Here is a 23,587-nt window from a genome sequence, read left to right on the forward strand (position 1 = left end):
TCAGTTCCGTTAAGCCACTTCCCAAACATATTTGTGATATTGGAAGGAGGTGGGATATTATATGCAGCAAAAACCACTCGCCAAATAAGCTTAGCAAAAGGACAGGAAAGGAATAAATGTTCAACTGATTCCTCATTGTCACAGAAAGAGCATTTGGTATTCCCATTCCAATTTCTCTTTACTAGATTATCGCGGGTCAAAAGGACTTTCTTACTAAGGAACCACATGAAAATTTTAATTTTGAGTGGGATTTTTATTTTCCAAAGATACTTCCGAGGATATCTCCTCTGTCCATTTATCATATCACCATACATAGATTTAACAGTGAAATTCCCAGAAGAAGTTAACCCCCAAATAAACCTATCTTGGTCATCATTTAAATTTATCTCCATTAATCTTTGGCATAGGTGTACCCATTGATCCCATTTATCACCAATAAGCCTTCTCCGAAAACCAATATTTAACGGAGTTGAACTCATAACTTTTGCCACCGTATCGTGCTTACGATGAACTATATTGTATAGTTGGGGATATTGTGATGCAAGAGTCTGATCACCCAGCCATTTGTCTTCCCAGAACCGCACACCTTCTCCAGATCCTACCTCAAATTTTCCTCTACTAAAGAAAGCATCTTTAACTTTCATTAGTCCTTTCCAGAAAGGAGAATCAGTAGGTTTACTCTGAACTTCCGCCAAGGTTTTTTTGCGAGAGATACTTATTTTTTAATATTTGTTGCCATAAGCCTTCTTCAGAAAGTAGTTTAAATAACCATTTGCTAAGAAGGCAAGAATTTTTAATCTCCAGAACCTCAATGCCAAGACCACCTTGATCTTTAGGCCGGCAAATCATGTTCCACTTAGTTAACATATATTTCTTTTTGTTTTCCTCACATTGCCAAAAGAAGCGTGATCGGAAAAAATCTAATCTCTTCCTTACCCCTTTAGGTAAATCAAAGAAAGATAACATAAACATAGGTAAACTACTGAGCACAGAATTAATCAATACAAGGCGATCCCCATATGATAGTAATTTTCCAGCCCAACACCCAAGTTTTTTTTCAAATCTACTTTCCACTGGATTCCATTCAGAATTTTTTAATTTTCTATAATGAATTGGGATACCCAAATATCTGAAGGGCAAAGAGCCTGATTCACAACCAAATAGTTGTTTATACTGCTCTTCTTCTTCTTTGGCTTTCCCAAAGCAAAAGATCTCACGCTTGTGAAAATTTATTTTAAGTCCTGATAATTCTTCAAAGAAACGTAGAATAAGTTTCATATTTAGCGCCTTTTCAAAATCATGCTCCAAGAAGAGTATCGTGTCATCAGCATATTGCAGTATAGATATTCCTCCGTCAACTAAATGAGGGATAAGACCTCCTATCTGACCATCCTCTTTCGCTCTTGCTATAAGTATGGCCAACATATCTGCAATAATATTAAACAACATAGGTGACAACGGATCACCTTGTCGAAGACCCTTCCTGGTTTGAAAGTAATGACCAATGTCATCATTAACTTTGATCCCAACACTTCCTCCCTTAACAAATTGTTCGATGAGATGACACCATTTAGGATCAAAACCTTTCATACGCATAACTTGTTGAAGAAAAGGCCACTTAACCTTGTCATATGCCTTCTCAAAATCAATTTTAAATATCACCCCATCCAATTTCTTCCGATGAAGTTCATGAATGGTTTCATGTAAGACCACAACTCCTTCAAGAATATGTCTTCCAGGCATGAATGCCGACTGTGTAGGGCTAATAACTTTTTCAGCAACAGTATTAGCTCTAATAGTAGCAACTTTCGTGAATATTTTAAAACTCACATTGAGAAGACAGATAGGTCTATACTGTTGAATTTGAATTCCATTCTCCTTCTTAGGCAACAAGGTGATAACACCAAAGTTCAGTTTGAACAACTGTAATTCCCCTAAATGCAGTTGGTTGAATATTAACATTAAATCACCCTTGATTATTTCCCAGAAGGTTTGGTAGAACTCAGCTGGAAAACCATCAGGACCCGGAGATTTATTTAACTCCATTTGAAAAATAGCATCCTTAACCTCCTCCTCTGTGAATTCAGCAACCAGGATGTTATTCTCCTCTTGGGTTAATTGCGGAATGTCCTGTGTATATTCCTCACTCAGTGTGAGAGTAGAAGTAGCCGGCTCGCCAAACAGTTTCTTATAATATTCAGAGATATAAGATTGTAAATTTTCATCACCCACTATGGTTCCTTCCTCTTGTTCTAATTGAAATTTTTTCTTCCTTATGTGTTTGCCATTTGCAATTAGATGAAAATACTTAGTGTTATTCCCCCCTTCTTGAATATATTTGACCTTGGCCCTTTGTGCCCATTTAGATTCTTCATCTCTACGGAGTTTAGTTAAATCATCATTTGCCTTTCTAAGCTTTGCTCTCTCATCATCATCTAGAGGAATAAACTCCGCTTTCAAATCAAGTTCATCTATTAATAAAATTTGTTTCTCCTTTTGTTTCTTGTATTGTCCGCTTAAACATTTTGCCCATCCTTTGAGAAAACGCCTCAAGTGTCTGATTTTATTCTGCCAGATGGCAATGGGAGAATTCCCTCGTGTCTCAGCCTCCCATTCAGCTTTCACTATCTCATAAAAACCCTCATGCTTGAACCAAGAGGTTTCAAAAGAAAAGTGAGATTTGTTACCAATATGGGCATGGTTACCCGAGTCAATTAACAAAGGAGCATGGTCCGAACCAGTCCTTGTCAAGGCTCGAACTGTGACTAAAGGGAATTTCTGCTCCCACTCAACTGTCGAAAGGATTCGGTCAAGCTTCTCAAAAGTTGGGTTTTCTTTTCGATTAGCCCAAGTGAATTGCCTACCTGAGAGAGCAATCTCTCGCAGGTTTAGGCTCTCAATGATGGCATTAAAAACGAAAGGCCAATGCGGCTTAAAATTATCATTGTTCTTGTCCTCTTTTCTCCTCAAAATGTTAAAATCTCCTCCAAAGAGGGAAGGTATGGATCCCGAATCACCCATTCTGGCAAGTTCAGCTAGAAATTCTGCTTTATGAGTATCTTGAGCAGCCCCATAGACTGGCACCAATACCCACTCAAAACCATCATGTTTACATTTAACATGAAGTTTGACACAGAAATCCCCAGTTACCACTGTACCAACTTGTAAGGATGTATAGACATGTATAAATTCATCGAAACTTTCACATTAGTGTTAGTGTCAGACTACTTCCTTGTACTCCCTCCGTCCCAAAATATAAGGTGCCTAAGGTTTGGTCAAAAGTCAACGTGTTTAAAGTTTGACCAAGTTTATACACAAAAATATGAATATTTACAATACTAAATCATTATCAATAGATTCACCCTAAAGTATCTTTTATTAATATGTCAATTATATATTGTATATGTAAATATTTTTTCCTAAATATTTGGTCAAAGTTTGTAAAATTTGACTTTTGACCAAACCTTAGACGCCTTATATTTTGTGACGGAGGGAGTATTTAAAATTTCAGGTTAAGGGCTAGCATTTCTCGTACTCAGATACTAACTCACACGTTCAAAGGTATGAAAATTGAAAAGTTGTTATTTGTTCAATGTATGAAAAATTTCGCTTATTCTTAGAAGTAAGCATATGCAAATAATTATCATTTTGTTCAAAACTGTTGTTGGACTCACAAGAGCAGTCACAAAAAAAGAGATATATTATAGTGGTGGTGCTCTAGAGCAGTTTGTTCTATTTTATATGTGAACGTAAGGTCCGCATACTACTTACTAATATCTAATAACGGACTTGCTGAGAAAATAGGAATGCCTACATGGTGACGATAAGTATGTTGAAAAGAAGTAAGAAATGAGGACGATGACACCTACTGTCATGCAGGAAGAAAGAAGGAAGAAGTTGACTCTCATCGACCACTGGTCTGAAATGAAGTTCGGTGCATGTTACTCTTGATTTATTGTTTTGAGAAATATAAAAGGTATGTATCTTTTCTATAGTTTTCTGCCCATATGATGTTGAATGGTGGTGCATATGATGTTGAATTATGAGAAGTGAAAATTTTGATGTTTCTCAAATACTATGTGGGTATGTTTCCTATCTGTAAAAAAAGAGGATGTTTCATGTACATGTGCCAGATGTGCGACGACTAAAAGAAAAATTAAGGGGCCGTAGCAACGCACCGGCATTCAACTAGTTTTAATATTCGGAGATGTTCTAATGGATGCGCGGTAAATCTACATCTACACTACTTAAAAAGGAGGAATATGTTCCTTATTCTGCCACTACTACAATACGTTCGTCGTCCTCTTTTTCTGCTAGCCGCACTACGTCGCTCGGGCCAGGCCCATCACAATGCATCCCTCACGCGTCGGTCGTCCCTCATTCCAAATCCCCAGGATACCACGACCTGCTCCCCCGCCGCCGCCTCCCATCAATCTCCAGCACCGCGCCACCGCCAGTTCGGCCCCTATGGGTCCGATGAGACGCGCGACAGTACATCGCCTGACTGCTCCCTCCTCCACCTCCACCTCGGCCGTCATGGCTTCCTCCTCTTCCCAGTACCCTCCCTCAAGTCCGTCCTCCCTGGTCGTCGACATGGAGATCGGGCCGGGCGGCATCACGAGGGCCCTCGCCTGCCTCCACGCCCCCGGCGCTTCTTGCATCTCCGCCGTCCTCCCCCTCCCAGAGGCCTGACTCGTCTGGTTGTTGACATGGAGACTTCACCAACGTCCTCCGTCCTCCCAGATGCGCGACCTTTGAGTGCACAGCTTATTATCGTCTAAGTTCTGAAGTTGCCGCATCCAAAGTCCTTCGGTTACCCAATCTCTCCCCTGCTGCATCCAAGGCTTGCTTTCAGGGCATGTTCTCCAGGTCAGATTGCTGGTCGCTGAAGTGGTTGTGGAATACAATCGAGTCCTTTCTTCCTTCGTGCAATAATAATACACATCTGGTTGCCTGAGTTGATTCAACTTGGATTGATAATAAAGTTTGAGTACTCAACTGATTTGAAGGTTTTATATGTCATGTTGTTCGATGAAATTTCTCAGCCAGAGAAGCTTTGATACTACATTATCACTGAGTTCAAAGATCTGACACTAGAACCTGTAGTCTGGATGCTAAGGTATTCCTCGATTTTCTGGCTAAGTTTACATATATTCCCATCCAATATATGTCAGGATGCTAAGTGTTGTTTTTAAACTGTAGACACACAAAAGATGATCACGATATGATTTCTAAAAGTCATAATATTTGAATAGGTTAATTCATTCCCGGTTCTCCACCAACACTTTTCTCAGCTGGGACCGTGCACAGCCAATTCGTGTCTTAGACTCTTAGGCCACAATCGAGAGATCAGTACATTCAAAGGGAACAAGAATTGGTAATCTTGTGAAACCTTTTCCTCTGTTGTATATTCTTTATGCAATAATCTCCATATGCCTTTGCAGTTTTGATTTATGATTCCCATTGCATATATATCAGGATGAAAGCTCGTGGGGCCTCTTGAAGTGTGAGAAGCGTGGCCTATCAGATTCAGGTCTGCAGTGCAATATGCAGCATGGATTTTCACTTGGCAAATGATTTGTTTTTCCTCGTCATTTTGAGTTATTAAGTGAAAAGCATGTGAACTGCAGGCGCATTCGATGGTGTTCTTGAGCTCCTTATCCGAGGTCGATGAAGCCTGCCAGAAGCCGTAATTATGATGATTTCTGAGGCGTGGCAGAATGATGTAAACATGGAACCTGAGAAGAGAGCCCTCTACGAGTTGAGCCTTGGGATGGGCCTGCTCTAATATCTTGTAATTTTCTTAACCCATTTCCTGATGGATTACTTGAGCTAGCTTCGGTTTCACCATTAGTTACTGATAGTGGTTACCTTGGAGCTACCCTCGACCACATGGCATGAGGCTTGGTCGATTTTACGTGACCGACAGTGGACGTGTAGTCATGGGTTGTGAAGTTGGTGTTGTGGATATTCCTACTGAGGATGTACTGAGAAAGGGCAAACTTAACCCTGGAATGATGCTACTGGTTTACTTTGAGAATCATACAGTACCGGCTGATGAAGCACTTGAGGAACAGTACTCGAAAGCTCACCTTTTTGGTAGAAAGATTGTATATTACATACGATGTGATAGTGGAAGATCATTTTAGCATGTTCCCGAACCTACTAGAAAAAGCGTCAGATGATGCCCTGTCAACTTAAGTTGTGAAGTGGTGATATATATTGATGGTTCCATAAGATAGCAGGCTTAAAATTCACCGTGTATTTGAAGAGCATCGTTTTAGGAAACAATAATCTTATTAATTAAAATGATCACTGTAAATTTAGTTCACATTTTCTTGTAGCATTTAAATTCTTTTAATGGTCTCCATTGGATGCTAAGAGAAAGCTCACTGTTTGAATTCTTCACTGTAAAATTCATCTTCTGTTGGGCTACATCTGTTGTATATAGTATATATACTAAATGCATTTTTTTGCAGTGGTTATTTGGAATTCTCATACTGGTGTATCTGCCTATCTTGGATTCCTATCATGGTTATACTCTAATCATCTGAAGCACAGTGGTTGGAGGAGTGAATATTAGGTGGTTGGAGATTTATTCCATAGTTTGGACCGCCAAATTTCAATGACATCTAACCTTAGTGGACTCTGTATTACTTTTTACAATGACTATCTGAGAGTATAATTAATCTACTGGAGTAGACAACCAAATTTTATATCTACATTTGATTAAAACCGGCAATCAATAGGAACAGAATACTACAATTGATTAAGGCATTCCTTGAATATAGCATAATTGCATCATCCTAATGAAATGTGTAGAGGAGGGATACAAAGTACATATTTAGATACAACTGATAAATCACATTAGGCAATCCTAGGAGGAGGTTGTTAGGCAGAGCAAGGTGGCCGTTGTTGTATGCTTACAGGTTCTAGGCGAGCACATCAATACTTTTAGTTCAGAGGATGATGCTTTAATTGGTTGTAGTTGTTTGATTTTTTGAATTGATGTAGTATGTCATGCCACCCTTTTCTATTTAGAAGTTGCGGTGCTTTTCATGTATGTTTAGTCCTGACTCAAGATAAATTTTACAGAATTGCAGCCCATGTATGCCATGGTCTGAAACTGAAAGTATAAAAATTTCCATCACTCTGTCTAAGTGTTCTTTCCTTGCAAGATGATTCTAGGATGTACTTCTGCTGACATCTTGTTTGTTTTCTGGATTTGTTGGTTCTTGGTCGGTTGTAAGGCTCTATAAATGTCATTCATGATCCAATTAAATTTATTTGAGCAGAAATTTTATTTGAAATGATGAGGCAGCCTAAATGCATCGAGAAAGCACAGTGGATCCTCGAGGCTACAACGACAACATAGGTAAGATGTTGAAACACCCGCAGAAGCAGACACATCTGCTTCGTATTGTCTACTTTTTGGTTCAGCTCTACAGTCGTTACAATTATTTGTTTATGTGTGTAAGGACTTTAATAATCGACATAGGTAAGATGTCGAAATACCTTCAGAAGCATCTGCTTCCGCGTTGTCTATATTTTTTGTTCAGCTGTACACTCTCTCTATATATTTGTTTATTTGTGGAAGGACTTCAATAATCTATTTTATTGCACATGGTTGCAGGTTATATTGCATCATACTCTAGACTGCGACAAAAGATATATTTTTTGTTCATGGCATGACATGCTGTGAGGTAATCCACTCTCACTCATCCTCCCCATCCACCGCTCGCTGCCAGTCACATCCTCACTGTCTCAACTCTCTTTGCACTAGCCAGGCCCTCATCTCCATCGTGACGGCGTCAGCATGTGTATCTCGCATGAGCTTAACAGGTTTTGTCTTTTGTTACTACCTGATTCACACCAGAGCTGGAGTGGCTATGTGGTATCCAGAGCTTGTGATGCCATGATCTAAGTTAGGCACTTTCTGTAATCACGAGCTTGTTCATGGACAAGGAGGGCAGCAGTCACCAGTTTATATGAATGTGCTTCAATTCAGAGATATTTAGTTATGTCTATAATTACTAAATGTCCAGGGAGTGGACACCTAGGAACAATGAACTTTTCATTTCCCATATTACTTGTGGTGTTGCCATCTCCATTGAGTTCTCAGTAAAAAATAGTACCGTCTAGGTGAATACGCACTGCTAACTGACATGCCTACAACTATTGAGAAATGAACGTATTTGCTCCGTTTAATTTAATGGCATATTAAACCTGATGCTGCTTGTGGTCTGTGATATTTGCTATCAACTATAAATATTTATTTTAATGCAATGTCATTCTTCTGAATTATTTGAGAGCTGCAAATGATTTTTGTATCTCGCAAGACCGTTGAAAAGGTACCTTGTGTGTTTTAGGTACGATGGTGGCCAGATGGGGTTTGAGACAAGAGGAGAGGCTGGATGGAGCTCTGAGGACCTCCGGTTTGGCGGCGACATATGCCTATCATGGAGGAATTGGTTACCATATCTTTTTGAAAGATGTTGCGGGCACAAAATAAGTTGCTGGTAAGCTTCCTTATTTCCGTGTTTCATCCTTCTCTAATTCTGACCACTCAAGTTCATGTGGTTTTTCCTATTTGATACAAATTCTAAATCTTGGAACATTCATAGAGATATCATTTGTACATGTATGAGTTTACAAGAATGCCTTGCAAACCAGTGCATGTGGACTTTCTTTCAAATTGCCTCTTGCTGTTTATTGCTACTGGTTTTGGTTCAAATAGAAAAGATCTAGCTTAACACCAATGTATATGAGCAGTTTCACCAATCCTATTTATATTTATTGTCCTCATCCAATCCCTGCCTATACAAATTGTTGTGGGTGTGCAGCTAGGAACACAACGAAGAACCTACAGAGCTTTGCATTGAAAATTCTGTCATTTCTTCCCGCCTTGCATGGCACCAAACAGTCATGACTATTGAGGAGAAATGGCTCCTTCTTGCCTCCAGGCTGAGTGAATAACTTGGAATTGGAATGTAGCCCAGTAGAACTTTAGCTTGTGACAAAATAAATTGGGACAATATTCAAGCCACAAGTGAGTTTCCATTTTTTTTATTGCTCAAAATATTTGTTTGTTAGCAGTATCCTGATCTCCAAAATATTGCTACTATCAGAAGTAAGATGTTTTCAGATCCTTGGTTCAAGGCTATCTAAATTTTCTACATGATTGTTAGAATTCAGAGTATTGATGCATTTCTTGATATGTCAATTGGTAAAAAAAGGTTCTGATATACTAATATAGAATATTTATATTTTTATATACTTTAAGCAACTTCCCGTAGAAACAGTTGTTTAAAAAAAATGCAGGTTCACATGTTGAAACATGGATAGGCATTGTACCATTGTAGAGATCTCCCACTTGGAATATCCAATCTATGGTCTCGAGCGGACGGCCATGGCGACGATGGTGCAGTGTTGGTGTTTGACGATGAGCCTACTAGGTGTGATCTCTGAAGGCCGCCGAACGCGGAACTTCGACGGTCCTTGCACCGGTGATGGAGCGGCAGGGGAGTGACCGGTCTCCGCTCGGTATTCTAAAGAGAGTGGTGGAGCTCGATAAAGTGGGTGATCTCGAGAGAGTGAGGAGGCGGTCGGCTTTACATCATTCACATTCCTTTTCTACAAAGGGTTTCCACAAAAAAATGTTAGCCTTTTTCGCACTACCTTGTCAGTGAAGGTTGCTTCGCAACAGCAGTAGGGAAGGGGAGAAACTTGGGGCATCGGTGGGAGGCAGTGGAGGAGAAAATCCTCTCGCCAGCGGCGGGGAGGCAGATAAGGGGCGGCCATAGGCACCGGCGACAGGGAGGCAATGGAAGGGATGGTCGATGCTGCTGGACGATGGAAAGAGAAGACAGTGGCAGAGGTTAGAGTGTCCGGCGACAGGGAGGCAATGGAAGGGATGGTCGATGCTGCTGGACGATGGAAAGAGAAGACAGTGGCAGAGGTTAGAGTGTGATGTGTCCGATCCGTGCTGTCATTTTCTTTTATTACCGTAATCCATAGTAGGGCATACACCTCTCCTTTATTTCTTCTCTACAGTGTGGCAATGAAGTGAGCTACTTCATCAATTTATACACTTCTCATTATTGGCAATGAAATAAATGTCAGATTTGCTTTGGTCCAGCTAGCGTTAGGATTATATTAGGATTTTAAACATTATGCTTGCTTTCAAATTTAAAACCTTCTAATATATTTTTTCATGATTGTTTTAAATTGATTATTTTCAAAAATATCATCATTTTCTCAACAAATTGCGTCATGCAAACTCCGTAATGGCGTAAGTCATATGTCGTGTGTGGATGTTAAACTTGATATTTTCTTCATATTTTTGAAAATGTATTTACTTAGGTAACATGATACTTATTCCGTAGGAATTTATTATTGTAAAAAACAACTCTACCTACTACTTAATAATACTATTTGTCAGATTCATATGACATATTTTAAGACAATATTTATTTCATAACATGAAAGCAATTATATAACTTAAATCTGAACAAATGTCGCTTGTTTGTGGATCATGCCATTGCATGCACACACTTACACCGTTAGGCCATATAACTTATTTAAGTAGCTAATTAAACCACACATAGGTAAAAGGTAAAAAACAACTTGATTAAATACAAGTAGGATTCGAAAGACATGTGTTATTATATTTCTGAATATTAAAATGTTAATTAGAAAAGGAAGTATTCCTTTAGTTGTGATGGCCCAGAATGGGGGTGTGTGACTTACCGTGAAAGAGTAACAAGAATATCTAGAACTTGGAATCATACAAATGCACAACAATATTGTCTTGTTATTGCGTTCGGTATTATCATGTTGAATTAATTATGTGCATTGAGAAATGAAATTTGATAAATCCGTGGCAACGCACGGGCATTTTTACTAGTTTCTCAAAAAAAGAAAACTCAATTCCGTGCCCGCTACTATAGTCGCACCAGCCCAGCCGGCCTGCCGGGACGAGTGCAAGTGTGACGAGTGTCGAGTGTGCAAGCCATCACCGACGCCAGGCCTGGTCAATTGGCCACACACAGGCACTCTGTGATACGACCATTTTTCCTGTTCCCACTCCACGCCGCATCCGCCAAAAATCTGACCGTGCCGCGCCCGGAGCCGATCCACCACGGCGGCCGGTGATGGCGACGGCGGCAGCGTTAGCGAGTAGCAGTGGCGGAGAAAAGAGATGAGCTTCCCCGGGACGGGCGCGCCACCACCGCCTCCCGATTCCTCCGCCTCCTCCGCGCCACAGCCCACCGGATAACGCGCCCCGCAACCCTCCAACAAAATCCCCACTGAATTTCTCCCCCACACACTACTCTCTCACTCATAAACCCCCACCACCCACATCCTCGCTTCGTCTCCGTCTCCGTCGCCGAGCTCCGCCGCCATGCACCCCGACGCCAGCTCCCCGTCGCACCGCATCGCCCGCGTCGCCGCGCACCTCAACCCCTCACGCCCCCAGGTGCGCCCGCCGCATCCTCCCTCAATCAATTAATCCTGACCGCGTGAGAGAGATGTGACCGATCCTGTGCCTGCAGATGGAGGATGCCGCAGGGTCCGGTCTGCGGCCCGTGCCTTGCCGCGCCAAGGGCGGCGCGCCGGGGTTCAAGGTGGCGGTGGTGGGCGCGGCGGGCGGGATCGGCCAGTCGCTGTCCCTGCTCATGAAGATGAACCCGCTCGTCTCCGTGCTCCACCTCTACGACGTCGTCAACACGCCCGGGGTCACCGCCGACGTCAGCCACATGGACACCAGCGCCGTGGTAAGTAAGACTAACCTACCTGCTGCTGCCTACTGTCACCGATCGTGATGCACCAGCGACGACAGATATTATTATGAGCTAATGATCTCAGGAACTCACGAATCAGGATACCGTAGTGAGCAGGCGATTGATTTGGTTGGTGGCTTCCCCTGTTAGCTTTTTCTAGGTGGTGTGTTCGGATGTTGTTGCAGCCACTTGCGGTGACATCTGATGGAGGATTCTTATTCTTAACCGTTTCGTACGCTCCCTACCTAAACTGTGACCGATTGGGGGCATGATTGCAGGTTCAGCAGCCTGGAACTGTTAAATAATGGCCTTTCCTAATCATCTGATGTTCATGGTGCACCCGAAATTTGAGATGTCTGAAGTTCCTCAAATATCTGAAGCCTTGACAACATCTTGTCTTATGTTAAAAAGGCACCTCTTATTTTTTAGAGAGCAACTTTTTTTTACATCCCATGCTTCACTTGAAAAGTTCCCAAAATGTCTTTGAAACTTTGACAACGTCTTGTCTTTTATTCAGTTCATATACGGAAAGTGGCAAATTGTTGTCTTATTGACTATCGAGACTCTGAAAGATAGGAGGGGAAGCCTTTTAAGAAAATATAAAATTTGCTTCAAGTTGAAGAGAAACTTGATAACGGAAACTGATTATCTCAGCTAATATTTGGGGCCAGTAATCTCAGATGGTTCAAATAAATAGATTAGTGACTTCTCGTGTCTCTCACTCCCGATTTTGCTTCAACAAATAACTGTGGAAAATATTCTTTTCAGGTGCGTGGTTTCATTGGGCAACAACAGCTTGAGGCAGCACTTACAGGAATGGATCTTGTCATCATCCCTGCTGGCCTCCCAAGAAAACCGGGAATGACAAGGGATGATTTATTCAACAAAAATGCTGGGATTGTCCGATCAATCTGTGAGGGCGTTGCCAAGAGCTGCCCTAATGCAATTGTGAATTTGATCAGCAACCCTGTGAACTCAACCGTGCCCATCGCGGCGGAAGTTTTCAAGAGGGCTGGAACTTACTGCCCCAAACGTCTCCTTGGAGTGACAACACTTGATGTAGCGAGGGCTAACACCTTTGTTGTACGTAGCCTAAGGAAATTCTATCTTAAGTGTGTTCTCTGAAATAGATTTTACATACTTACATACTATAGAATCCTGTAACTTTTCATCTTCGATGACTCTTGGTGATTCACTTTTCGTCTTTGCTGCCTTTTGCAGGCTGAAGTGCTTGGAGTTGATCCTAGAGAAGTCAGTGTTCCGGTTGTTGGCGGGCATGCAGGGATCACTATATTGCCCCTCCTGTCCCAGGTATCATATGCTGATGCCATCACACTGGAAATTTTAATATTAACCACTAAGAAAAATTGTTTAGCTTCGGAGAATAGAAGTTGCTAACTTATAACCAATTGCTCCGCAGGTCAGCCCCCCATGCTCATTTACTCCAGATGAAATCAGCTATTTGACTAACCGCATACAGAATGGTGGCACCGAAGTTGTTGAGGTATGATGCTGTTTACAGTTAGTAGACTAAAGCTAACATTTAATGCTGTTTTTTTCCTTCCTTGATCGGGAAGCTTCATTTGATATATTTTCATATTCTAGCTATGCATTTTGACTGATATGTGTCAAATACTAGACAAATCGAAAGCTCATCTAATTTGCAAATCCTGTTTTGTCCGGAAATGTTTTGGTACAAACCAATTGGTCAATGGTACCTTGCACTTGTTTTAAAGGAAAGGCATCCCGCGCTGCATTTCATTGTAAGCCCAAAACGGTGCATAAATAATTAAGTAAGGCTGCAGCCCATAGCAAACAAATATCAGGACAAGACAAAAGAAGGCCTGAGAAATTTGGCCAACCTATCATACTGCTAAATAGTACCATGCATATATACATTTAAAAACATCGTCTCTATGTCAAGTTCCACTCCTACTGTAAGTCAACAGACAGATTGTTTCAAACCTAACACATGTCAAAGTAAGCATGCACAAAGCCAAGAACCGCATCTCAATATGTGTTCTGAAGTAGAGTTGCTTAAAGACTGGCAGTGACCAGCCATGATTGTGTTTTGGATATTAGCTGTATTTCCACCCTTTGGTGTAGTGAAATTGTGCGAGCTAGTAGGTCAAACTACGAGGAAGGCAGGAATTAGTTTTTAATAATTCGTGAAAGGTTCTAACTTCTAAGTTAGTAAGCCAATTAACCAGGAATTCTCAGTGGAGAAAGTTACCATGAATGACAGCTGAGTGGACAAATACATTTAAGGAAACGAAAGACATGCCCTTAAGCACAAAAGAAATTTCAGTAGCACATAATCAACTAACCATGTACTATCAGTAGAATTAGTTTCATATCCTCGTGGTCGTGGTTATCTATTTCTGGGACTTGCACATTTCCAGATTGAGCTTTCTTTCCTTTCCCATTTGAGCTCATATCCTCTTTTCACTTATGATTCAGGCAAAGGCTGGAGCAGGCTCTGCAACTTTGTCAATGGTAGGTTATGCTGGCTACTTTGCATGATTAGCACCTGAGTCAAATACTCTATGCTAACAGTGAACGAAACACCTCAGGCTTTTGCTGCTGCAAAATTCGCCGATGCGTGCTTGCGTGGAATGCGTGGTGATGCTGGCATTGTGGAATGTTCATACGTTGCATCTGAGGTATTATTAGCTACACAACTGCTCAATAGTTCTTCACAACATTCAAACTCAGAATCCTATGATCATTGTCCTTTTGACTTGCATTATAGGTGACAGAGCTGCCGTTCTTTGCAACAAAAGTGAGGTTAGGTCGTGGCGGAGCTGAGGAGATCCTCCCTCTTGGGCCACTGAATGACTTTGAGAGGTATCTTTGCTCTACTCAATTTGTTGCTTTCGTATGTGGTTGCCTGCAAATCATTGTAAACGTCTGTTTTTCTCAAAGTAATTGCTTTGCCTAATGTCTTCCTGCAGAGCTGGCCTGGAGAAGGCGAAGAAGGAGCTCAGCGAGAGCATCCAGAAGGGTGTGGCGTTCATGAACAAGTGAGATCATATAAAATGGATGGATACCCCGCAACCTATACATAGATGATGCAAAGACTAAAGAAAGAGTGTGATATAGTGCTCCTATATACCTGTAAAATCTCTCCTGCCTGTAAGACAATAGTCAAAAGGTTAAACACCCTTTAGCTGCACGAATCCTTTTTTCCCCATCGTGGAATAAATCATTTACTAGACAAGAACATTCTGTTGTCTAGCTGGACTGCACTTGGAGCTGTTACAGAATTGCAGCCTCAGGAGATGCTGTATCTGCATATGCAAGTCTGGCTTCGACGTTCGCTGCATATATGCGCTGCGGATTGGACCAGGGCATCTCTTTTGTTCTAGACTTCCAGTGCCACTGGACGAAAGAACTCGTGATCTGGCTGGTGGGCCGTCGCCCGACATGCACATTGGTTAGCGATCATGCGATATAGGCTTTGCACCCAATTTGGCCCAATTCCGAGGAGGAAACCTCCCTCCTGTAAAATGCTACCCAGTGTGCGTGTCAGTGTAATGTGTATGTAACGTTGTGGCACGGTGATACTATCACTCTACAACACCATGACTCAGCAGTCTGCTCCAGTCTTCCAACACTTTGATCTGCTGACTGCTGAATGCTGATCCTCCGCCATATTCGCACAGTCACACCCATATCTGCAGTTACTGTAATTCGCACCCACACCTCATTAAATTCGTTTCGCGCACGGCATGGAGCCAAAGGGATGGGGCAGAGCTCAAACCCCAAACACTCACTCATTCGGCCCTTCCCTGATCATTTCGGCATTTCCTATCAGCTCAAACAATTCAGAATGGTTACAATGTCAGATCATAATAGTAGTTGAAGATGGTCCAGACTGACCAAGCAAATAAGAGGCCGGCACCCATGCACAGTACCGCTAACATGATTGGATATTTGCACCCGAAAAGAAGAGAAGGTGGGTTGGCTTCTTTTCTGTTGCAAAGACATCTATAGGTTGGAAAATGCTGCAGATTCTTTTCAGTCTCACCATTTGTAGCATTCCTTCCATCTCCTTTTCCTCTACGTGCTTTTGGTAGTGCGGCATCCAGTAAATTGTTGGGGCTGGTGGTTCGTCAGCATCAGCGCGTGCGCTTTGCATCATAGCTTCCACCTGAACGTGTCCGATTTTAGCTGAGAATTCAGTACAACAGAAACTGTTTTACGGCCTTTGTCTCATTAAACATGTTGGAGGTTTCTCAACATTCGGATGTATCAAGATAATATTTGGTGTTATATACATTCAAATTTAGACAAATATCAGGCATGTTTCATGGGACAGAGGGAGTATGCTCTTCCAAATCTGGCAAACCATGGGCCATGGCATGGATTGAGTGTGTGCCAAGTGAGGGGTGTGGCTTTGCCGGCTTCGCGTGGTATCGTGGCGGCTTGAAAGAGTGGAGGTCCTAGGGTTTTCAGGAGGTGTGCTTGATGCATGCGTGCTAGCTTGGTTAGCCGTGCATGGGTGGTCGGCGTCCGGTCACATGCATTTTGTCGCCTCTACCCTCAGGTGGTCATTGTGTGCTTAGGCGACAGTCGCGGATATGAGCATCCTTATTGTAGACCTAGGTTATTCGATGCATATGCCCTTCGACCGCTCCTTCTAGGGTGCGTTTCTCGGTCATCTTGTACGGTTCTTGATGTGTGCCGCGTGGTGGCCTCCATTGGCAGATGGGGGATAAACAAGTTCTAGAGCTAGCGCGTTTTTTTGGTGGTGCTAGGATTTTGCGGATGTGTTTGTGCTGTGTTGCCACTCTGGTATGCATGGTGGTCGTTGCGGTCTAGCCTATGGCCTTGGCTGACCTTGTCGGTTGCCGGTGACGACGATGCCCGCAGACGATGTTTCCTCTTGGCGGCATCATCAAGGAGCCCCAGTACACTTGTGGTTTAATCCTCCGGGTGAAAACCCATATCTCTGGTCTTTGGAGCCAAATTGGACAGCGGCGACACTACTAAGGTCACTACCTTCTTGGATCTGTTGTTCTTCAAGTTTTGCCTCGCGGATGGAGCGTGAGCCGGTCACACTCGTCCTGGATCTATACAGATCTTATGTGCACCGGTGATGTACTAGCATGATTTCTTTGGATGGCATGGGTACTCAATGGTTTTAGGCTGACGATTGTTGTCTCATGTTGTGATAGACATGGGATGTGGCATTTTTAGGGGAGTAACACTACACCTACGGGCAATAATTTATAGGATTAGACTTACGGGCTCACGTGGAATCACTCGGCGGGTTCATGTGTCTGAAATCATGGAAGGAAAAAACAAAGGAACCAACTGGCTGTTACCACGTCATTCCCGTAAGCACTTTCCGTAAGAGCAAGTACAATAAGTCCTAGTCAGCTGGCTATAAGAGTTAAAATAATATATTATTGCTTAGTTGGAGGAGAGAGAGGAGGAGAGAGAAGGAGAGTGAGCTCTTATGCAAGAGCCAGCTCTAGCACGTGCTCCTAGGCACTTTGTGAGAGTGAAAGGTGGACCATACATTGATAAAGTACTACATTTTTATAGCTAACTATTGTATAGGTTGGCTCTAAGCTGACTATAGATGACATGACACTTAGCTTATAGCCAGCAGCTGGCTACACTATTGGAATTGCTCTAAGAGCAAGTATAATAGAGTCCAGTCAGCTGACTATAAGATATTAAATAATATATTTTAGATGAGTTGGAGGAGAGAGAAGAGGAGAGAGAAGGGAGGTGGGCTACTATGCAATAGCCAGCTCTTGCACATGCTCCTAGGCACTTTGTGAGAGTGAAAGGTGGGTCATATGTTACTAAAGTGCTTCATTCTTATAGCCAACTATTATACATATTAGTTATAAGATGACTACAAATGATATGACATCTTGTTATAGCTAGTAGTTGGCTATACTATTGGAATTGCTCTAAGCACATCCTGTAAGTCTAGCTTTTTCGTTTTTAGGGTGGTCCATCATTTAGGGCGGCAACGACGGTTGGTGGATTCGAGGCGAGGCATGCAGTCCGCAGCGTTTTCGACTCTCTGAAGTAGGAGCATCCCAGTTATGTCCTCCTTTGTAGAATTTGACTCACTCTACCCCTTGGGGGCTTTAGCTGGTTATGATTTCCTTGTGCTTGTGTGGTTGGCATCTAAGCCGTGTTTTATCTGGTGGTGTCTGTTGTAAATTGCGCCTAACATTCTTTAGCTGTAGCACTGGTTTGTGTGGTGGATGTTTCAACCTTTTCTTAGCCTTGTAACTATCTTTGTTCTATAAATACATCGAAGCTGAAGGTTTTGCATTTTCACGAAAAAACTATGCATGTATACTCTGTGCTCGGTAATAAAAAGACATATGTATGGATCGAAGCAAAGGTTGAGGCGTTTTTTTTTAAAATATACTCTGCATGCCACCGGTTGATGCGGAGTCTCAGACCTTTTACCAACCTCTGTACAACCTCCGCTCCCATCCACGAAACATGGGGTCTAGAGTGCACATTCCCGCCGAGTTTAGGGGCGCTAGGGCAAATCGACACCAAGATCCCTTTGGTTTGTGTGGCGGAGCTTCCCTATGGTATGGGGCATGGCCCCTACTACAGATTATTTTTAAAGATATCTCTAATATTTATATTAAATTTTCAAATAATCCTCAAAGTTGTCAAGTTCCTTCACTTGCTCACACAAAAGACTAAAAAAAGATGGGAATACGCGATCTAGTGGTTATTTTAAATTTTCCACCGCGTCCGTCGGTGATTAGATCGGATGGCTATGGTGCCGTCGCACTTGCTCCGATCATTCACGCTATATAATTTTAGAAAAAATATTAGCATTCAGCAAGAGAAATATTATCGTAATGCGATAGAAAATTGAATATACGTTTAGCGGACGGTGAGTAGAATTTGCTGGATTTTTCTTTTTTGAATCCGAACCTGGTAAAGTTAGTCAGACTAAAGCAAGCAGGTTGATTGGTAATAAGTACGGTTTCGACTTGACTTGAGTCCGTGTCAGCTAGAAAGTCTTGTACGAGTCGGTTTGGGTGGTCTTTGGTCGGCTTCCCGTGCACAGGACGTGTAACTAGAACTTGAACCGTGAGCGATTCATTGAGAAAACAAAGAAAAGAACGGCACTTGGCTGCAAGTTTTCCGATCGACCTGAGGGTATCACGAATCAGGCATTCAGGCGCCGACAGAGGAGAATCCATATCGATCGCCGGCGACGAGGCGGGGGGAGGCGGAGAAGATCGATGTCGTACCTGCTGCCGCACCTGCGCTCCGGATGGGCGGTGGACCGGGCCATCGTCGCCGAGGAGGAGCGCCTCGTCGTGATTCGCTTCGGCCACGACTGGGACGAGGCCTGCATGGTGATGGACGAGGTGCTGGCCGGGGTGGCCGAGACGATAAAGAACTTCGCGGTGATCTACGTCGTCGACACCGCCGAGGTTCCCGACTTCAACGCCATGTACGAGCTGTACGACCCGTCGACGGTCATGTTCTTCTTCCGCAACAAGCGCCTCATGGTCGATCTCGGGACGGGAAATAACAACAAGATCAACTGGGCGATGAGAGACAAGCGGGACTTTGTTGACATCGTGGAGACTGCCTACCGAGGAGCTCGTAAGGGTCGTGGTCTGGTGACTGCTCCCAAGGATTACTCCACCAGATATCGTTACTGAATTAAGGTGTTTCTGTTTGGATGTTCACGTGTAAGGTCTGGTCTGCTATAGGTTACTGCCAGTACTCAGACATGTAGTTCTCCAACAACGAAATGAAGGAGTGCATATGTACGTACGCACGGTTCTGCAAATATGTCGAACTTTTAAGCACAGTTTAATGTAGACTTGAGGAAATGTGTGTTTGTCCGAGACTGAACTTTGCCTTATTCTGTGATAGTGTAGTAGATGTTGGTCCTTGACCTTGACATAATATTCTAACCGACTGACTTAATGTTAACTGGTTTGGACTACCTTGCTGGTAAAAAAAAGGAAACTGCTGGGCGTCCCCCGGGGGATCTGATTTCCCAGACCCCGGGTCGCCAGCCGTCGGATCAGCCATCCTGGACGGTCAGATCTGCTTTTACTGAATGTAGCAAAAACATACCTCCCGGCAGCAAAAAAATAACCCGCTTTTGCTACATTGTAGCAAAAAACGGTTCAGTCACGAAATCAAATAAGAAGGCTGAGCTCGCCGGAGACTCGCCGGAGACCTCGCCGGAGAGCTTGTAGCAAAAATATTATGCTATCGTAGCAAAAAAAAGTGCTAATGTAGCAAAAACCAATAACATCGGAAAAATTGACGAAAGACCTTGCCGAAGACATCGCCGGAGAACGTTGTAGCAAAAATTTGTGCTATTGTAGCAAAAACCGGATATCATTAGACACATCGACGGACACCTCGCCGGAGACATCAGCAAATATATTTTATAATTGTAGCAAAACTAAAAAAAAGTTGTAGCAAAAAAATCCATATGTTGCAAAATCCACAAAATAAAGACCTAATCGGGGTATCGACCGAGACCTCGCTTGCAGCAACACCACCCAAAAGGCAGCAATACCCGGAACCTCCGTAGCTACGACTGACGCCTAAGGTAGCAAAGTCGACCTCCGCATGTAGCACCGCGCCTAAGATAGCATAAACGGTTGCTGCTGAGAGTAACGCCGGAGGCCTAAGGTAGCAAAATACAAACCTCCGATGGTAGCAACGTCGGATGCCTGAGGTAGCAACGCTGGCCTCCATCATGTAGCAATGCCGGGTGTCAAAAGTAGCAGCAACTCCCTGGGGCGGCTGCATACATGGTGAGTAGTGGCGGGAATCCATGGCTCGCTGGCGGCCGAGATGGCGGCGAGGAGCCTTGGCTTAGGATGGGAGTTTGGGATTCGGCGACACGGCGAGGTAGCACCCTCACGCTCGAGAGAGGAGGACAAGCTCCTGCAGTCCATCAGTGCGTTGCCCAGGCGGAGCCCAGCCAGTGCGCCCCATGGCGGCGTCGAGGATGACGACGCGGACGGCTAGGCGGAGTTTGGCCATGTCAGCAGGATGGATATGAGGCACGGAGCTTCTCGGCCAGGACGGGAGCAGGCACCGGGGTTAGCTCGGATTTGCGGGGCTCCGTCGCGGCCTCTAGTGACGGCGGACGCCGGCGGAGTTTGGGATTCAGGCCTTTGATGTGGCCTCCATCTCGGGCCACGCACCAGGTTGACGCCGGGGAGGCTGGAGCCGGTTGCGGGACGCCATGGCCTCCATCCCCGGCGGCGCGCGCTGGTGTAGGGTGGAGGTGGAGCAGCGGGACACCCTCCTGCTAGCGGGCTGCGTGGGGGCGAGTCGACGGAGCGGGACGAGCGCTTGCGGCGGAGGAATCCAGCGCCATGGAAGGGGTTCGAGAGAGGAAGGAAGACGAGGCCGGAAAGATAAGGTTGGGCTGTCGCTGTTGTTCGTTGAGTGCGGGCCCACGGGTGACGCGTGTAAAGCAGGACGTCCACACGATTGCAGGATCGGACGATGCGCAACCCGGGGGCTGCGAACGACGCAGCCTCCGGGGGAATATGATCATTTTCCTAAAAAAAAATTGTGCAGCTTGTGACAACAATGATTATAGTTAGGCGTGTGCTTGTGCGATTGAGTTGCAAACCCACAAATTTTCTCTTGAAAAAAATGAAAAGAGAGAGTGCCTATAGCCTTGGATTGGATGAATAATCCAATGAACACTTGTGGTGCTCGCCGCTGTGCCGAGCCGACGACGTTGGACAGTGCTGGACCTTCTTTGCGCGCGTGCCGAATCATCAGCTGGACGCGCGCAGGCAGCTCCAGAGAGCTGATACCGCCGGCAGGGACAGCGTCGTCGGAACACCACGGGCCCTTGGTGCAGGACGCCACGAACACGAACGGGAACAATGGCCGGCGAGCGTGCCGTCCTTCCCTGCGCGCGGTTTCCTCTGTAGTCTGTACTGCGCTACAATGCACCACTGTTGCTACGCTCCGAGGTAGAGCACCCGTGCCGTGTAGTGTAGTGTAGGCCCTCGTTTTGGCTAAGTGGACGTCGCCTTCACAGAAAAGCTGCCCTGCAGCACCACCACTTACAGCCGATGAGTCAGTCCCCTACTACGCTAGCTACGACGTGACGGCCTCCTTGCCTCCTTGGCTCCGTTCGTCGGCTCTGTTGCTCGCTGGACCCTGCACCGCAAACGCAGCTTGCACGCTGCCACGCTGACTTCCGGTTCACTGCCGATTCATCAACTCCAGTGTTGTGCACAAAACGCACTTAGCACCAGCCGAATCATTTGGTTTTGGACCGGCCTTTGTTAGTTCAAAATCTAACCCGTGTATGATTTGTCTGCAAGAAATGGTTCGATCATTGGCACATGGACTCCAATGTGTGTCGATGGTCCGAGAGACGCTAGCTAGACAGGTGGTGTCTACGTTGTACATTCACTACTTTGGCTACTGATCGATGGTCCCGCATCGTGAGATGATGCATAGCACGGAAGAGAGGTTTTCGATCTAGGCTTGACAACTCCGATGACGGCCTCGCTTATTTTATTTTATTTTCTCCTACCATGCTCTAGATTCTAGAACATATTTTCAAGATATCGACAACGTAGAAGTCTCTAACCAAATGTATATAGGATAACTCACACTACACCGACACATAAATATATATTTACATTCATGAATCACTAATGCAAGTGTCAAATATAATGTTGTGAGGCATGCAATTAAATGAACATATATATAAGGTGCGGTGTCTAAAAGATAATCATGTATGTTAGAATAATCGCATCAAAAGCATTTTGTTATTTTCAATGATAGGTTTTATATCTTACAATTTAACTACTAACAACAAACACCATATATATTAATAATCGAAAATATTTTGCATATTATTACACTGACTAATTGATACATAATTATTGTTGCTAATTAAAAAACTACAAAAGTTTAGTGTAAAAGTTAGCAATCCTAATACAGTCCTTTACTTTTTTGGGGTACCAAGAAGCATGAAAACGTGCCTAAATACCAAAATATTACATTGCTTCATTTTGGGACGTTGGAACAATGGATGCATCACATAACAGTGGATAAATATTTTTCAACGTGTACGTAGAACATAAAAGTTGCCATCTTGTGGAAGATTGACCCAACATTACAAATAGGTAATAAGCTAAGTAACTCGAGATCAAGAAAACAATACCAAGAAAAAGGGAAAATTAGTTCTGTACCATCAAAAGATCCAAACTTTAGAAAAATACCACTCAAAGTTTTGGCTTTAGTAAAATACCACCCAAAGTTTGCTCCGTTATAGCCTTGTACCATCGTTGTGAACTCCACGTCAAATTAAGTAGAAAAATGAAGTTTGACTCTCACACACACACAACCCAGCCGGAACGACGAACATCCGGCGGCACACCGCACACCTCATGGTGGCGTACCTCCATGAGGCACACCTCCTAGCGCCGGCGCACCTCCCAGAGGCGGCGCTCCTTCTCCGAATGCTCCGCGGGGTTAGCAGGGTAGCGGGAGTCGGCCGGAAAGCATGCTGGCGGTGCCATGGCGGCGAGCGACGACCCAAGATGCAGGGGCAGCACAGGGCTTTTCTCGGGGACGCTCGGACTTGGGGTAGCAGCCGGCTTAGGGAGTAGTGCGGGACGGCGAGGAACCAGAAGAGGATATTTTGGACTAGGAGCAGGAGATTAATGGTGCGGCAGCGACCTACCGGAACAGAGGAAGACGATGCCAATCAGTCGATTTCGGGTGCCACGACTTAATTCCTTTGGCAGGGCGACTAAGAAGAGAAATGTGAAGCGATTGGA

The 23,587-nt window shown here is 44.0% G+C and overlaps 2 protein-coding genes across 2 annotated transcripts; both read left to right on the top strand.

Annotated features, from left to right (window-relative positions):
• The first annotated feature begins 11,273 nt into the window (after window positions 1-11,273).
• Window positions 11,274-15,006, top strand: LOC127292626 (malate dehydrogenase, glyoxysomal). Its single transcript, XM_051322071.2, has 9 exons — window positions 11,274-11,479; window positions 11,556-11,777; window positions 12,552-12,866; window positions 13,005-13,094; window positions 13,204-13,287; window positions 14,244-14,279; window positions 14,357-14,446; window positions 14,536-14,630; window positions 14,738-15,006. Exons 1-9 carry the CDS (start codon window positions 11,405-11,407, stop codon window positions 14,808-14,810), a joined length of 1,080 nt encoding a protein of 359 aa, XP_051178031.1. The 5' UTR covers window positions 11,274-11,404; the 3' UTR covers window positions 14,811-15,006.
• A 3,974-nt stretch (window positions 15,007-18,980) lies between these two features.
• LOC127348384 (thioredoxin-like protein YLS8) lies at window positions 18,981-19,603 on the top strand. Its single transcript, XM_051374426.2, has one exon. It carries the CDS (start codon window positions 19,028-19,030, stop codon window positions 19,454-19,456), a length of 429 nt encoding a protein of 142 aa, XP_051230386.1. The 5' UTR covers window positions 18,981-19,027; the 3' UTR covers window positions 19,457-19,603.
• The last annotated feature ends 3,984 nt before the right edge of the window (window positions 19,604-23,587 follow it).

This window comes from Lolium perenne, chromosome 4 (assembly GCF_019359855.2).
Source record: "Lolium perenne isolate Kyuss_39 chromosome 4, Kyuss_2.0, whole genome shotgun sequence".
Taxonomy (NCBI): Eukaryota; Viridiplantae; Streptophyta; class Magnoliopsida; order Poales; family Poaceae; genus Lolium; species Lolium perenne.